Source organism: Anopheles merus, chromosome 2R (genome assembly GCF_017562075.2).
Source record: "Anopheles merus strain MAF chromosome 2R, AmerM5.1, whole genome shotgun sequence".
Taxonomy (NCBI): domain Eukaryota; kingdom Metazoa; phylum Arthropoda; class Insecta; order Diptera; family Culicidae; genus Anopheles; species Anopheles merus.
The window spans coordinates 13,866,391-13,884,134 of NC_054082.1; the positions used below are offsets into that span (position 1 = coordinate 13,866,391).

Genomic DNA, 17,744 nt, shown 5'->3' on the forward strand with positions numbered 1-17,744 from the left:
GATGGGAAGCAGTGTTCGTTCTGGTGGATACTTAAACACTTCAATTCCCTCTGCGGCTCTGTCTGATTTCGCTGTTTTTCTGTTTCAGCTCAACGAAGAGTGTTAAATAGCATTTCAGATATTTTCAAAAAAAATGTTCACTTACCCGCTGCTTTGCCTTTCGCCTTCTTCTTTCCACCAACCAGGTCTGGCGGCATCCTGCGAAACACTGCTCATGTCCGAGATGGCGGTCGTGAGCGCCCGGCCCCAGCTGCTGAACGTGGACGTCCGGTACGAGGGTACGCTGGCCGCCGACCAGCCGGAACCGAGGTCGTTCAAGTTCTTCGTGCCGCACAACGTGTCGATCGTCACCTGGCGGCTGTCCATCGCGCAGCCCTGCTTCAACTGTACGGACGTGAGCTTCCACGTGCAGGCGAGCGCCCTGCCCACGGCGCGCAACTATCTGCAGAACGCGCTCATCTGTCCGAACCAGACGGGGGACGTTAGCATCGATTTCTATCCGCACGAGGGCGCCTGGCACTACGTGGATATGGACTTTACGCGGGAAACGTTGCCCACCGCCATCGGTGCGATTGTGGCCCCTGGCTACCGGACGCCGAACGAGACGACCGAGCCGGAGGAAAGGAAGCAGCAACCGGCGGCACCCACCACCGCGGGTGCACCCGAGGCACAAATGGTCGCGTACACGGTCGAGCTTATCTATCACGAGACGTACGATGCAGGGGTAGGACCGACTGCTGCTGCTGCTACTACAACGACTCCGTCCACCGAGCAGGATCCAACGCCTGCCGAGAGTGGCGACGCAGCGGAGGACAGTGCGGAGGGTCCCGCGGCCGACACCAAATCGCTGCCGAACCGAAGCTTCGACCGCTACCCGGTGCTGCGCCAAACGTACCGCGAGTTCTTCATGTTCGACTACGACCTGCTGCCGGACGTGAACGGGACGGTGCCGGTGACGCTTAACCTGACCGCCGGCGTGCCGGCCCTGATGAAGTTCGACGTGAACGATGTGTACGACATTGGCGGGACGCTTAGCTTTGCCGTTGCGATGCGGCAGGATCTGAAGGGCAGCCTGATCGACGCGCGCCACGAATCGACCAACGAGCACGCGAGCGTGGTGGCGGAGAAGCTGATCGACGTGCAGGAAGAGTTTGTGCCGGAGGTGGATCTGATGACGACAACGACGACGACGACCACCACCACCACCACCACAACGTCCAGTACTACCACGAGCACCACGCCATCGAGCGCTGGTGAGGCGGGCAAGGGCAAGACAGCGCCAGCCGGCAAAGCAAATCAAACAGTGATCGTGTGCCTGCGGCTGGAGGAACCGGGCATACCGACCTGGCCCGATAAGTGTGTGTACGGCCGGCACATCTACCCGGCCGCCATCGTCATCAACAACACGGACGCGGACACCAACACGGGCCTGGTGCACGTGCCGTTTCCCGAGCCGGGCAGCTGGTACGTCACGCTCGGCCTGTTCTGCCACGGCACGGAGGCGACCGCCCGCTCCACCATCATCGACAGCGTGAAAGACTTCGTGCGCTCGTACCGGGCGACACTGGCGGCGATGCGCGCCCCGTGCTCGTGCGCCGATCGGCTCAGCTACTATCGCGGCTGTCTCGCGGACGACGGCTGCCTGCAGGCGCTCAACGAAACGGAAACGCTCAAGATCAAGGAGTGCATCATGGACGCCAAGTGTACCGGCGGCCGGTCGGACGAGATGGCGCGCAAGTTCGAGCAGCACCACAAGTACGCAACGGAGCAGAGCGTGCAGGGCGGCGTCGCGGACAGCACCTGCAACTCGAGCGTCGTCTTCACCATCTCGTCCAGCCCGTGCGTGGCGGGGCGCTGTGGGCGGTTCGGCCGCTGCTACCACTACATGTCGGGCGGGTTCGTGTTCTCCACCTGCCTCTGTCTGCGCAACTACCGCGGCTGGGACTGTACGGAGGATTCGCAGGTACCGTCGAGCGCCTCGATCCTGCTCGCCTCGCTCATGCTGACGCTGTCCAATCTGCTGTTTCTGCCGAGCATCTTTTACGCGGTCAAGCGCGGCTACCACAGCGAAGCGATCATCTACTTCTTCGCGATGTTCTTCTCCGCGTTCTATCACGCGTGCGATTCGGGCGAGGAAGAGTTCAGCTTCTGTCTGGTGAAGATCGGCGTGCTGCAGTTTTGCGACTTCTACTGCGGGCTGCTCGCGATCTGGGTGACGCTGATCGCGATGTCCAACATCCGGCACCAGCTGGTGTCGCTGCTGCACATGCTCGGCGCGATCCTGCTCGCGTTCGGCACCGAGCTGAACAAGCAGTCGCTGTGGGTGTTTCTGGCGCCCGCCCTCACCGGCATCTGTCTCATCTCGGCCAGCTGGGGGCTGCGGTGCCGCAAGACGAAGCGCTGCTTCCCGGCCCGCAGCTACCTGGCCCTCTACCTGCCGATCGGCAGCGTGCTGGTGATGGTGGGCCTGGTCTGCTTCGCCTTTCTGCAGACCAAGCAGAACTACCACATCGTCCACTCGATCTGGCACATGGTGATGGCGCTCAGCATTCTCTGCCTGCTGCCGGACCGCAAAACGTTCCACCCGAAGTGCTAGCATACGGTGCGCATCTACCTGCTCAACTCGGGCTCACCCTCCACCTCCACCCAGTCGTCGTCCGGCTCGATGTCGACGTCCTCGACGACGTCCTCCTGCTCGACCGTGGCGGCGGTGGCGGCGGTGGCCGCCAACACCACCATCACCACCAGCTCCGTCGCCGCCACCGCCACCGCCACCTCCACCACGGCTGTGATATCCCAGGCGTCCCCGGCGGTAGCGCCCTGCACGGTGGCCACGATCACGGACGGGCAGGGGACGATCGTACACCGCGAACGGGACGGCACCGGGACACGAAGGACCAGTGGAAGCACTAGCGCCTAACTTTGCGCCATAAATGACCCGCTCGCTCAACCTTCCCGCACCTTTCCCCCACGGTCACACGCCCTGCACACGCCAGTAGTAGTAGTAGTAGGTAGAGAGTAACACCGAGCACCACCACAACCCGATCGATGTTGATGTCCTGCACCCCTCCTTCTCAAATTGTGGCCGCAGATACTAGTTAGATGGATTAGCTCAATGGACAGCGTGGGGGGGGGGAAGGGAACGGAACGACTCAGGACTTCCTGGTCCAGAACGCCCCTCCTTCCCGGTGTCTTCTCGATATGATGTGTGTGTGTGTGATTTGTTATCTCGTGTCTCTGTCTGCATAGGTCTATGGATGTACGTGTAGGTGTATGTGTGTATGTATGTGTGTGTGCTTGAAAGATTAAAGGGCGTTTTCCGGCATAGGGCGCTGCAGTGGATGTGTTTTAGAGCTCGTGTCGTCCACATTCCGGCATATGGTGGGCGCGATGGTTGCGGCACTTTCGTCCCATTTCCTCAATCGAATGCTGTAGAACGGAAGGGAGAAACGATTGGTAAAGATCGATTAGGAGAAAGAGGAGGACATCGTGACAAAAATAGGAGGAAATGTTGTAATACTCACACAGCACACACACACAAGAAACGCCATATAGATATATATTTGAGGGTGCCAGATTTACACCGTTCGATCGACCATTGTTTGATAAATTCATACGTGCCTTGCTGTTGTAGTGGAAGCGGAACCCGAGCAAAAAGAGAACAAGAAAAAAAAACAACAACCCTCTCCGGCCAGACAGTTGCGACAAGTTCGAAATTCGCCCCGGAAACAGTAGGCATCACAACGGGGGGGGTGGCACAACGGGGATGGACAGGGCTGCTGGCAGGGATATAGTGCGAAGGGACGAGGGTTTTGTGAAGCTTTTACTCCTTCAACTTTCTCGTGTCGTGTTGTTGTTGTTGTGCACAGCCCAATCTGCGCGGGTGTTTTTGTATTTCCTCTTTGCGTTTCAACCTAACGATACGATGCACAACCGTTTTTTCACAAACCGTTTTTCACTCCCGTACACACACACACACACACACACACACACACACACACACACACACACACACACACACACACACACACACACACACACACACACACACACACACACACACACCACACACACACACACACACACCACACACACACACACACACACACACACACACACACACACACACACACACACACACACACACACACACACACACACACACACACACCTAAACACAGTCACCAAATATCGGGGTTTTTTGCACCACTCACTGTTAGGGAACGAACGCGTAGAGGCAGGAACTAAACCTACAAACAAGAGAGATAAGAATTATTGTAAAAACATTGCAAAACAAAAACCAAACGAAGAAGCGGATTAATTAATGTAACTTTACCCCGTAGCAGTGCGCCGGTAGAGAGAGGAACTAGGGAAAGAGAGTAAGATTATAATTACTATTTACCACGACAGCCATCCCCTGGCGAACGTAAAACCGTAAAGTGAAACAAACTCTTAAACATTTTACACGTCCAAAAGCAAAGGAAATAGATGTTTGATACCAAAAAAAATAAAATAAAATAAAAAACAAAGCTCAAATAACCCTAAACCAGAGCAAAGTAGTTAGAGTACGCGCGAACTGCAAGCAACTTCTTATCACAGCAACAGCCACAACAACTCTTTTTGTCGCACGGTATCGTACACTTATATGTTTGTTTGTTTTTTTTTTTTGTATAAGTAATAGAAGCAAACTGGCTAAGCAATGCACATCCCTTCAATGTATGGCACCGCAAAGGGTTATAAAGAAAGCCCCTGCGCAAGAGAGAACAGGATAGGCACGCGGAACGCGCGGAACTAGCATGTACAACATGCCAATAGGAACACATTTAAGATCGGCATTAGCAGTGCTGTGGAAGTACATACCGGTTCTCATTTACTGCAAGAAAAGAAAACAGACTTTGATGACATATTTTTCTACCACTGTAATACGACTACTACCACTGCGTAATCGAACATTGTTACCAAGCGCGCGGAAAGGTGGGATTATGAATCCGCTCCGGTTTACTTGTATAAACGAACTATTATTTTCTTTTATCTTAATAAAAAAATGAATGAACTTTCGTCCGAGAGTAAAATGAAAAGCAATGGTTAAGACTGCAACCCTCCAACAAACGTGTGTGTGTGTTTGTGTATTTAACGCTACTCGGCAGTATACAGGGTTTTCCAATAGGGTTCTCATAGTTGTGGGACTCTTCCTTGACTTTTTCTTATGGGAAGTGAACTTCATATGGTGGAAATTGGACTCTACGGCACCGTTTTCGGACAGACTCTTCGGAAATTCTTATTGGATTTGTCCAACAACGGTGCTACAGAGTCTAATTCACGAAAGAAAGAGGCAATAAAGTGTCACAGAGCTATGAGCACTCCCGGAAAACGCTGTAACGTTCGGCATCGGCCCACGTGGACACTGCCATCCACGTGTGCCATACACTACGTTGCAAAGTACGAAGAGTGTGTGTTTTCTTTTTTTAATTTTTTATTTCTTACTCACACAGTGGGACAAACAAACAAACAAACAAATGAAAAACCAAAGCTAAAAACGCCTGTTCCGGACCCCCGGAATCCCTTTTCATTCAAGGAGGGGGGCGGAAACAAACCACACACCCTAGGATACGAATGTAAAAATGATCGGATAGAAAAGGGAATTTTTCACCTAGACTCGTCGTTCTTTAACATAATATAAGAAAACAAACACAAAAACACGATAAATATTTGCACAGAAACAGTATCAAACAGTTCCGCAAACGCGAGCAGTAAAAGGATATTATAAAGCGTGACACTCTTGCGCGGAGTGCGGCGCACCGGCACGGTAAAAAAATTGTAGAAAAGTTGACGAAAAAGGACGTGTTTGTAATCGATGGAGAGAAATAATGCAGCAACAAAAAAAACTCTATGTGTAATAGCAACAAAGATCTAATAAACGTTTTCTAAAAAAAGAGAAGAACAACTATCTTTAAACTGCATCACCTTTGAACGCAACTCTAGCTTTCCCAAGCGCGTGTGATACATCACAATACCGGATATGCTATAAACGAGTTTTTTTACGTTTGTTTCTTTCTACACACTACAGAAGTATTTCCCACCGGCAAACGGGTAAAGGGTGGCGAGAGAGAGAGAGAGAGAGAGAGAGAAAGAGTGTGCGTGATTTAGACTTTTATTCAATTTTGATTTCCAACCTGATTCGCGCGCAGGAAACGAACGCATTTGGGGAGTATGCATTTGTTGCAGCTACGGGGAACCGAGCGGGAGTAGCAAAACCAAGTGGTGTAAGGAATACTTCCCCCCAACGAGTTCCCTACGGAGTTGGCTTACACAGCTATCGTACCTTTTTGGGGCAAAGAAACTAACAATTTTTCCACATTTCCCAATACAACAATATCTTTTAACGTTTCTTTGCTTGTGTCTTTTACGTGTGTCTTCGTTCGTTTTTTGTTTTTGTTTTTGTTTGCCCCGGTACACTAATAACTTCCGCCTCCCCCCCTATAGAGTTTGTGATCGCAATTTAATAAATTTTATTTTAATATTCGCTTCAATGCGCGTCCTACTTACTTGGAAGTTTATGGTACTGGATTCTTTTTCTAGTTGTTTTTCTTCTTCTACTTCTTCGTTTTCTTCTGCTTTTTGTTACTAATTCAACCAACCATCATTGCGTTTACATGCTCGAGTCTACGGCGCTAGATTATTCTTCAAGCACTGTTTTTGTTTTTCTTCTTTATACTACAATCCAATCAAAAACTGTTTTCTCCGTTTTCTGCTCGTCATTAACATGAAAGTTTTGTGTCTCACCTAGTGCGTTAGAAGATCTGAAAAATCTAATACTTTACTTTATACTACAATATCACTAGCACTACTACGAGAGCTCTGTATCTTTAACTCTGTTTCACAACATTGGAAACTCGACTGTTAGTGCTCAAGCCGTCTCGTTTGTTTCCAACTCTTCCCCTTTTGTTCGCCCTTTTCTCTCGTCTCACAGTCGTTCGGCTTTGTCTTCTTTTAGAATCACAAATCTATTCGCCCCTTTTCAATTACTGCCTCACTCTACAATCGAATGAACCGGACTGCTACATGTAGTAGCAACTCACCTTTTTTGCTTGTGAGTGTGCACGGTATTGGAAGGGCGGTATTGTCATGCCCTGTTCGCGTCTGTAAATTTGTGCTCCACTGTACTGATATATCTGCCATCTGTTCCTTTGCACACTGCACACGACCCCCGCCCCCCTTTGTATAGCCCCTATCTAATTGTTTGAATGAGATTTCTTTTACTCCTTTCCCTTTTTGTTTGTCTTTTAAGGAATCACAGCTGAATCAAATGATTTGTTCATTTACCTTCTTCACTTTTTAGTTTTTTTTTTGTTTCTAACCGTTTGCTCGTCCGGATCGTTGTCTTCGTTGCCCGATATAATAGTTTATCGCGTACCCTTGCGCCTATTTACTACTACTACCCTAAATAGTGTTTGTATGTGTGTGTGTGCCATTCCTTTCGAGCATTAAGGCAAATTTGTAGAGAAAGAGACACAAACAAACTGGCTCACTAACAAAACGATAATTGTGATGTAAAAAGCTGTTATAAATACGAAAAATGCACTATACGATAAAATGTGACTCACTGTGGTAACGCAACTACTACTACTATAGCAAATAAGGAGCTATGCACACACTTAATTGAAGAAAGAAAGAAAGAAAAAATGCTAAAACTAAAACTATCGTGTAAACAGAGACCGGTTGTGTGCCGATCGCGTGCCAGTCTAAGGAGTAGAGAAGCTACGGCAGCTTAGTTTGTGTTTTCCTAGTTTTAAATTTAACACATTCCCATTAACGTGACTGTGACAATAGAAGCGCCGCCAGTAATTAAATTATCCTATTTTGAGTTGATACTAGCAGAAAAAGGCCCCACCGCCTGAGCAAACCGCGCTTACGCAATTTGTAACGGCGATCGTCCGAGCCGGTTCCATACCAGGATCATCCTACCAAGTACAATTACGGTTATTTAAAATTTCTGTAAGGACGTTTTCTTTGTTCATTATTGGAAGGCGAAGCTTAGCTAATTTCAAATCGTCTTTTCAATTCGCATTATACTTGACTTGATGAGAGGAAGCGCGTCAGCAGACTTAACGTTTTTTTTTTGTCTATGTATGTAAATAATGCTCCATAAACTGGCCCTTTTTGCAAGTGTGTCACCCCTTCTCCTTCTGCCTTTTTCTACTTATTAACTAAGCAGCTCTACTGCTGCGTTCACGTGTTCCAGTACCAACGCGGGATGAGAACGCAAATACGGTGCCGAAGTTAGTCAGTGGGCGATTTGGTGCGTTTGTGTGTGTTGTGTGTGTGCCATTGTTTTACAGTCTAAATGAGATTCTGGGTGTGTCGTTGAAATGGCTGTGCGTTTCGAGCTTGTAACTGTGCATATTAAAGAGAGTATAAGACCGTGCCCGCGATCCTTCTTCCAGTACGGCGTTCCTTCCTGTCATGTCCGCTTGTAGAGATTGCTCATCGTTCGGTGGATAGTAGTAGTAGTGGTAGTAATGTCCGCTCTTTGTCACCCACACACATGCACATACACACAGACAGACAGATCACCAGATCGACAGGAACTGGCGATAGCGTCGCCGCGACCGGCCCGATGGCGGTATGGCCGCCCGTTTACGGCATCATTGACACTTTTTGCGCTGCTGCAGCTTCAGCTGGCCAACGGTGAACCGTTTCTCCGGCCCGCTGCACACGATCGAGCCATTGGTGATGTAGTCGTACGCGGTGCGCAGTTCGCTCGCCTGCAGCTGATGCTGGGAGATCATGCCCCGCAGGGCGCACAGGTCTTTGGTGTAGGAGTAGAAGAACAGTGGATGGTGCCGGCGCCGTACCTTCACCCGATCCGCCACGATGCCAGTCAGGTAGACGTCCTCCAGGTGGAAGATCGGCGTCGACAGGCTCGCCCGGTACAGCAGCCTGGCCGTCTCGAGGTTCATCAGATACGCCGTGCCGGACAGATAGTTTGGGTACACATCCTTGTCGTACATGTACGTCGGTGAGTACCTGCAACGATCGACCACGAAGCAAGACACACACACGGGGGCGGTTAGAAAGCAACGGTTTGCTCGTGCCCACTTGGTGACGTAGCACACCACGACACGTACCACTTGCTGCTGGTATCGCCGATCGGTTTCGCCTCGCAGAAGAGGAACCCGGTCAGCAGGTGCCTGCCCACGGTGAGACGGTTTTTGGGTGACTTCACCGCCACCGTGTTGGTGTCGTAGAAAGATATGGCCGCTTTGTATAGGGGGACCGTACCGCCCAGCAGAACGTGCAGCAGGTTCGGCACGTTGACAAACGTGTCATCATCACACTTCATGATAAATTTTACTGAAACAAAAACAAAAAGAAGATGGCACAGAAACACCGGTTGACCGGTTGCCGGTTAGTGCTGAAACCGAACGATCAGTATGAACCATCACCCCCACATGCATGTGTGCCTAAAACCAAAGCACGAAACACCAAAACCGATGATACCCAAATTGCCAACCTTTGCCTACCGCAGATACCGTTCAATTCAACCGCAACCGTTTGCCATCCGCACCAAAGCATTGCTGTAAAGGGGGAAGAAAAACGTATGCAAACTGGAAAGCATGGATGATGGTCTTACAAATTGCGAATCAGTCGGACTGTTCACCACCAGCAGGGCGGCGAGTTCGTTGAGCGTTTCCACCGCGATGTACTTGCTGGTACGAACCGTGCCCTGGTCGCGCTCCTTAAACCACTCCAGCACCAGATCCGTCACGTTGAACTCGACAAAGTCGCCCAAACCTTTCGGGACGGTGCGCTGGAAGCGCTCCAGCACCCCACCCGCCTTGCCGGTTCTGCCCACGGTGAAGATGACTTCGCGCTTATCCGGCTTATCGGCCGAGCCGGCGACTCCTGCGTCCGTGCGAATGCTGTTGCTCTTCAGCCATTCCTCGCCGCGCACGTACACCATCAGCTTGGCGTGCAAGTCGCCGGTGAAGTCACGCGTTTCCAGCTTAAACTGTAGGTACTGCTTCCGGTCGCCGAGCGGACGGCGGTCCTGCTCTGGAGCCTCTGCCAAGCGATCCATCAAGCGGAGACCGAAAGCAAAGGAAAGAGCCACGCACACACACACACACATACAGACAGACACACACATACACACCATATTAGCACGGGGTACCATCATTATGCGAACGGGTTGACGACGACCTTGTCCATTCTGCCACCGCCGTTGATTGTTGCCAACCGCATTGCAGGACGGAAAAGCAAACCGGGACCGTTTTCGAACACTCGAATCATTGTAAACGCATTGTACCCTTAAAGCTAAAACCCACGCTTGCCAGCAAAAGGTGTGCCAGCCCCCCTGCTGCAACCTGCATCACTCACCTTTGCCATCACAGTTGTTGGTAACCCACTTCAGCATCATGATCGTCTTCAGCGTCAGGTTGTTGTAACTATCTATAAAGCTCTCCTGTATAATATCACCGTACACTTCGCTTTCGTTCACGAGGCGCAGCTGCAGCTCGTCCACCTGCTCGTTGCCGGGCGGGTTGAACGCGGGATCAACGTCCGCCCCGCTGGGAAACAGTGAGGAATGCGATGGGCCTGTCGCATCGGCTGACGGCTCCCCGTCGACCACTGGCACGGCCGTGGCCTGCGACACGGGCCGCCTCGTGTCGCTTTCGCTGTCTGCCGGCGAATAGGCCGCTGATCGCTGCCGTTGCTGAACGTAGTCCGCTTCGGATTGACCGACGAGAAACACGAGCTTAACGTTAAATGCCTTTCCCGCGAGACTGCTGGTGCTGCTGCTGTTACTGCTTCCGCCATTCCCGTCACTGTGACTAGAAGAGTTCGGTTTCGCGTGACCGTCCTGCTGCAAAATGGGAGAAGAGAAGAAGTGTAGATGCACATTCACCATGTACTACCGCTTTTTAGGGAGCACCGAACCGAACCCAACCCCAGAGCCAAACACACTTACATTCCCTGCGATGGTGGTTGTGGCGGGCGCACTGTCATCACCGTCCGACACGCGCCACATGTACTCCTGCAGCTCCTGCGCCACCAGCTTTTCCTTCGGGTCGAGATATTCACCGCGCATGCGCTCGTGCAGCCGGGCGAACTGGTCGTAATTAAACTCCCGCACTCTGCCCCACGTTTCGCGGATCGCCTGGCGGGCTTCGAAGTTGCGGGCGGACGAGCAGACCACGATCAGCAGAAACACTTTCCCGCTTTCCTCCACCAGCCCGGACCGCTCCTCGGTGGTGCACACGTTCAGCGGGTCGATCAGCGTCGTGTTTTCCTCCGGCAGCACGTAGTCGACCGTTGCCCGGGACGTGTTCAATCCCCAGCCGGCGATCGTACCTGTTGGCAATACAGTGGCAAAGTGTAAAAAAGTCTCGAAAAATCGTGAGAACACAGCGGATGAGATGGCACCGATATACGATGGTTGAATGCCGCAGCTAATGGCCGCGCAACGGCATTCAACCCAATTTCAACCAACGCTAAACGGCTACTGGCTCGATTTTTCGCGCGCCAATAAAAATTAACCCCCCTTTTGGTCGAAACCAGAAAAAAACGGAGGGTCCCTACCCGGAGAGGCTTCGCGGCTCAATTGAAACGAGTGTGCAACCCCAGTTTTGCCCTCCCAAAATCTGCCCTCGTGCCTCGCCTCGCCCAAAACCGAGTGCAAAATCCCGGGCCTCGTGCAGCACACCACCACCACCACCACCAGATCGTGTCATCTTCTCATCCACGCTCGATTTCGATTCCCCCCTTTTGTTCCCTTCGCTCAGCAACGCAGATGCAACGAACGTGGGGAGAGAACAGCAGAAGGCACCAACCAAACAACACATCGCGAGAGAAGATCCTCGCGGCACGGGTGCCCGACCGCGGGACATCAAGAAGACCCATTCGCTCTCGTTTTCTCTTTCCCATTCACTGTGTTGTGGTGCTGTTGATCCTCCCACTGCGCTGCTATGAAGCGTTCGGGAACGATATCGGACGGGGGATGGAACGGGCACCACCACCACCACCACCACCACTGCATCACCGTCGCTAGCGTGTGCTCGATACAATCTAATTATCCACCATCTGAGAAAAATTCCTTCCCCGCTCTCCACCGTCTCCTTGTGTCTAACACACCCTTACCCTTGGCTGGCCCTCTCGGGGGCATGGTGGCGCATGGTTTTGACGAATTAAATTGATCGTGCAGCAGCGAGCAAGCAAGGGGTGAGGAGCGGATGGCTCCATGCCCGATGATGGTGCAGCAACCTTGGACCCGTTGTGTTGCTGCTGTGCTTTGGTGCTCTGGTGAGTTTGTTTTCTTCATCACATCATCAAATGCGGTCATTTGACCCCAAAGCAGCAGCAGCAACAGCAGCAGCTCATGCGCATCAACGGTACCATGCAAGTCCGGCACCACGCACCCCAGGGGGGGGGGGTGCAATGATCATACACGCCTTCGTGTCCAACTGTCGTCGACGTGACGCCAATGTGTCAGTCGTTTTTGTTCCGTTGCTTTTTTTTACCGCACGCCGTTCTTCGTTCGTCGCCAGCAAGACACTGCCCCGCCCGAGCACGCCCTGGACAACCAACACGCGAGTGAATCGGTGCTGCTCAAATCAGTGTAGTGCAAAATGGTATCAATAAAATTAAAAAGCTTTAAATTGATTCCAATCAACGCCAATGCCGGTAAGGGGAAGGAAAATATTGACCTCTTGCGTCGCGAACGTGTCACACCCATCATGCAGCGAGCGGCAACCGCGCACGTTGGAATCTGCCCGCTTCTGAAACGCACACTGTGCGTTCTTCCACCGCAGCCCGGTCGATGCGATGGCGATGCGTATACGCATCAATTCTAATCGCGCACGAATGCGTGCGTTCGTTTTATGCTGGGATGGGGATTGCCCAGCAGGAAGCTTTTGCTAGCAAGTGTGGCTGTCCGCAGCAACACAACAACAACCAAAAAACGGAAAGAAACGTCATAACGCGTGTTACCATTTCGGGGTAGCGACGATCTTCATTCATGCCCACACAGGGGCGTTTGGGGACGCCAGCGGTGATGAGAGGTGGCAATAGATTCATTGATAGACTCGCGAGCGAAGCTCGTGTAATGATGATGGGGCGAGGTGGTTGATGGGGCCCCTCATCGGCTGTTTGTGCGGAGCCAATGCAAGCAAACGAACCCGCAACACCCATGGTAGGTGGTTGCTCATAGAGATAGAACGCCGTCCCCGCGGCACGGGCGACACTTTCGGGACTCCGTGTCAATTGGGACGATGGTACTACTAATCGGGCCCGTTGGCAATGATTTGAGGGAACGCAGTATCGTCAACGAAGCGGTTTCTAATTCATTTGTTTGATGGCACTTCCTGTGGGCACGCGCACGGTGCGGAAAAGACTACAAACACGGGCATTACCACCACCTCACTCTCTAGCATAGCTAAATGAAACCAATCAATAATCGTTTGCCCGATGGGAGAGTATCCCGTTTTTTTGTGGGTTGGGTCGTGTTATATATAGACCCCCCGACAGCGATCGATCTGCGGGAAGGACAAAAGGACGTTTCACATTAAAATTGGATGCTGAATGAGGGTGACGATGAATGGAGAACCACAATGTGAAAGCCATTGCATACATTGTCTTCGTCGCTGTACTGCTGCTCGATTCGATGGCAAATCTCAATCGCAGTACTTCGTACTAGTTCCATTAAGCGTCTACTTCACACGATATAGATAAGATTTTTCCGATACCGCGGTGACTTTTGGTGAACCATTTTACCCTCTGTTGCCTACAACCTATTGGTACAACCGGTCCACAAGTACGGCCGATATTTTGGACCACTTTTCCACGGTCGCTAAAAATGTGCGCAAGTGTCTTCTTCCCCCATGCACTGTACCATACCCAAGCTCCGAACCTTCCCATGCCCAAGCTAATTCGGAACATGCTCGTATTTCGCCAATTGAGTCAATTGAAATTCGTTGAATTCAATTCGCATTTTTTTTTGTTTCTCTCGCTTACTCCGAAATGAGCGTTCGAATGCTGATTTTTGTCTTTCCTACATTGTCTTTTCCGTACGTGCAGCAAGTGGCCAGCAAGCAACGCTCAGAACACTGAAGACTTATGGGGGCACCGTGATGTGTACCAACAGGTCCCGTGGCTTGCCGATGATGCGGATGGAACCGGGAGAGGTGTGGACTTCACATTTGCATAATCAAAACTTGCAAATGTCGAACCGTCTAGCCAAAACATAACATTCACCTCGATCGCCCGGCCCGGCACCTAATCGAAGCACGCGAGAGGGTAATGGCCGGCAGTGTGTTTCATCGGCCAGTTGGCCACGAAAGCGCATGCCACACGATCGAGCAATCCCTCACTCTCCCCCCCCCCCTCACGGCAATGTCAATGATTTTCTCAATCAGCATTCGAGGCCAAAGTAATATTGGAGATAGCGCGGGCGAAGCAGCGAAAAAGCTGCGGTGCCATCGATAATTCAGGCGCAGGTCTTGCCCACATTTGCCAATTCGTGCAAAAATTCGTACCTTGTGCAACGAGCACCAATAATGGTGGTGGACATTCAGTGAAGGGCGAGGGGAGGGAGTGTACATGCAAACGCGTAAATCGTACTCACCTACACGACCCCGGTCGTTGCCGGTGGAGATGATGTTCATGAAGACGGTGCACATGATGAGCGCCGAAAAGCACAGGCCAAGGAATATTTTCATGCAGAAACCACCGCCAATGTGGGGCGCCGGTGGCGTAATGTCGTACAATCGCTCGTGCTTCCGGACCGTCTCATCCAGCAGGGTGGTACTTTCGGTGTCGTAGCTCGCCGAACTGTTACTGCCACCGTCGATGTCTTGAAACCGGCGATACACGTCGCCATTGCCTGCGCCGGTACCGATGTCGACGGTACTGCCGAATCGTTCGTTCCAATCCACCTGCACCACGCCGCCTTGTGCGTACATTATTTCTGCAAGATATTATCACCTTCATTAGCATGATCGTAAGGCAGAGTGGTTGCGCGTAGTCGAACCATACGAATGCGGCCCTTGCGACACAAATGGCCACGGGACCTGCGAGTTGTGCGGTGAGCGAGGATGGGGGATAGAGAGAGAGAGGGAGAGAGAGAGAGAAAGGTGTGCATTGCATCATTTGCCACTTACCCGTTGCCGTCCACCAAGCCGACGTAGAACGAAAGGACACTCCAGAACGATCTGATGAAGCTTTAGCATCGGCAGCATCGGAAACCCACCAGCAAATCACTCATACTGAGATAAGCAGAGAGTGGGCGCGATTGATGGTGAATGTCCTCTGCCTATGCGCACATTTCATCGAAGCACGGAGGAGTTTATGCTGTACAAGGAAGGAGAAAACTGTTACTAATACATTGCGGCATTTTTAACACACTTCGTACGAAAACTATTCCGCCTGCAACACTTTCAATATGATTTAAATTATCTTATCTGGATGCATTGTCACAAGTATGAACAATTTCATCTCGTGTCTCCTTGCCGACCAAGTGCCATCAATGGATATGTTAAAAATGTCTATTGTGTGTGCTTCTGTCAACCGATAAGGGATTTCAAATCAATTCCTACACACTTTTTATAAACTTTTGTAAGCTAAAACCCACTTTATAGTGCTTAAATTCACCTTTTTCGTTCCGAGGAAGGTTGCTGTTTAGGCCGACAACTTCGTTTGTTTTGACAGAAGCCGAAATGCGTCATCTGTCAAAGGAGGGTTTTGCATGAAATTCCCAAGAGGGGCAACGCACTATGGGCATCCATGATGGGTTCGAGCATATTTTGGTCAAAACTATTTGTTCCCTGCTTTCTGAACGTATGTTCGTGCAAAGGATAAGCATTGTTCCATTTACAGTAGAACGTCGCTGATCCGGGCAGCTCGAGACCGGAGGGATGCCGGTTAATCGATTTTCACGGATTGTCAAACTAAAATATTATTCAAATTAAAAAAATTATAACATTCACTGGTTTTACTAACAATTTACCCTCGATTGTACCGAATAATCATTGGTAGATTATTATTTTAATCAATAATTATATATTTAAAAAAAACTGTTTATGAACAAAAATGAAGTCTGAAAATATTACTAGATACTAGATAGCTGCACAAAAAAAGGTTTCCAATTTGGCTATCGCTGTAAATGTTCGCCACGATTGAACAGCTGTCAAATTATATGACCCACCGGTTAATCCACCCCCGGATAATCGATGTTCTACTGTATTTATATTTAAATATGTTGTGTGTTGATTTTATTTAATCTCTTTTGTATAGGCGTATTTCTTTCATTGAGAATATAACAACATTTGCAAAAGTGTGTCGGACCATAAACTAACGGAGCATAATGTGTAGAATATTTTACGCACCAATATTACGAACTTATTATTGCGCAACAACAACTTTTCCCAAGCTCGCAATGAATAATACTTACACCACCAACAAACCGACGTGACACTTCGAACAAAATGAGCTTCAAAAGTTGTCTACTTATTTCAAATGAAAATACGTTAAACACTAGCGCCATCTCCATAATGATTCGCTTACTACACTGACACAGAGAAGAAACTGCTAAACCCCCTTTTTGTTTTTCTTCGCAAATTCCAATGCGTTTTGTTTTATGTACTTCTCACATCTTTTGCATTGATTTGGAAACTTATAAAATGATTTTCCTGGGTGTTTTGTCCATTAATTCTCACAAAATCTTGCCTCACACTTGCTTCGTAATTTGTATTTAGAAAAGTTGTTTACATCGAAGCAGCAGTGAACAGAGCTTACTTTGACAGAAGTGTTCGCCTCACTGGTAAATGACAGTACTTCCGTGTGGGACACTTTTGTAACGCCAGTGTCACGTCGGTTTGTCGGTGCTTACACCTCCAATCAGAACCAAATAAATCGCATCCCGAAGCTAACCAGCATTTTTGTTTTTCTATGTCTTGCTTTATTTTCAACATTGAAATATTACTTGTTTCTGTTGTTGTTGTAATTATCGATTGTTTTTAAAATTTAAATTTCTATACAAGCGCTAGATAAATATACTTTTTTTTCTTGTTGAAGAATCATGTACGAATTCGGCTGGGAAAAATTATAATATTTTGAAAACGAAGACCGGACCGAACGGCCGCTCGAATGGCTCCAGCTTCACAGTAAGACCGTTGACCATTTTGTGTAAACCGAACCCCATTGATAACAACACAAAACATGAGCACAAAAGGTTCTAATTCTACCGGGGAGGCGCACGAAACTAATGCTTTCGCAGGATAAAAGTAAAAACATACCAACGGAGAGTGTGAATGTGGAAAACATAAATGTACAACACAACATATCATGCACGACGCTCCTTCTCGTTTTTTTTTTTGCAAACTCTTCTTTTCTCCTCCAACCGTGTGCAGCAGACTCGCAAACGAACCAAATCCAACTGAAGCGTATATAGCCTTCGGTTTTTTTTTGCGGATCGGAACACCTTCGCAGGACGAATCATCAGTCGGCCCAAATTAAACTAAGTAGCATAACGTATATATGGATGCTGTGTGTTATACCTTGTATAGATTTACACTTTTCGCTTTTGCGTTAAGAAGTGCCGCCCGTCCTTGCGTTCAGTAGTGCACTCCCGCCGCCTGGGAGTTGGTAGTGTGGAGTAATGCAACGCTAACTGAATTTTTAAGAAATATCCAACAAACACGTTTATGAATGGCCTCTCTATCTTTATCTCTCTCTCTCTCTCTCTCTCT

At 49.8% G+C, this 17,744-nt stretch overlaps 2 protein-coding genes across 12 annotated transcripts in view; one reads left to right on the plus strand and one right to left on the minus strand.

The window, feature by feature from the left end:
* Window positions 1-3,665, plus strand: part of LOC121587945 — a 73,790-nt gene extending 70,125 nt beyond the window's left edge. For all 8 annotated transcript variants that reach the window (XM_041905320.1, XM_041905325.1, XM_041905324.1 and 5 more), the window contains one exon: window positions 186-3,665. In XM_041905320.1, the coding sequence (XP_041761254.1) occupies window positions 186-2,596 (2,411 nt within the window). In that variant the 3' untranslated portion in view covers window positions 2,597-3,665. The remainder of the gene's footprint in view (window positions 1-185) is intronic.
* A 2,719-nt stretch (window positions 3,666-6,384) lies between these two features.
* Window positions 6,385-15,720, minus strand: LOC121588171. Of its 4 annotated transcripts, none has more exons than XM_041905829.1 (7): window positions 15,649-15,720; window positions 15,159-15,348; window positions 14,624-14,965; window positions 10,973-11,355; window positions 10,381-10,867; window positions 9,129-9,354; window positions 6,385-9,027 (listed from the first exon to the last, which is right to left on the minus strand). In XM_041905829.1, exons 3-7 carry the CDS (start codon window positions 14,958-14,960, stop codon window positions 8,646-8,648), a joined length of 1,815 nt encoding a protein of 604 aa, XP_041761763.1. In that variant the 5' UTR covers window positions 14,961-14,965; window positions 15,159-15,348; window positions 15,649-15,720; the 3' UTR covers window positions 6,385-8,645. The 4 variants fall into 4 exon arrangements, with proteins under 4 accessions (XP_041761763.1, XP_041761764.1, XP_041761762.1 ...); XM_041905830.1 differs by having other exon boundaries at window positions 10,381-10,864; window positions 15,629-15,683; XM_041905828.1 differs by having other exon boundaries at window positions 15,629-15,683.
* Between the last annotated feature and the right edge of the window lie 2,024 nt (window positions 15,721-17,744).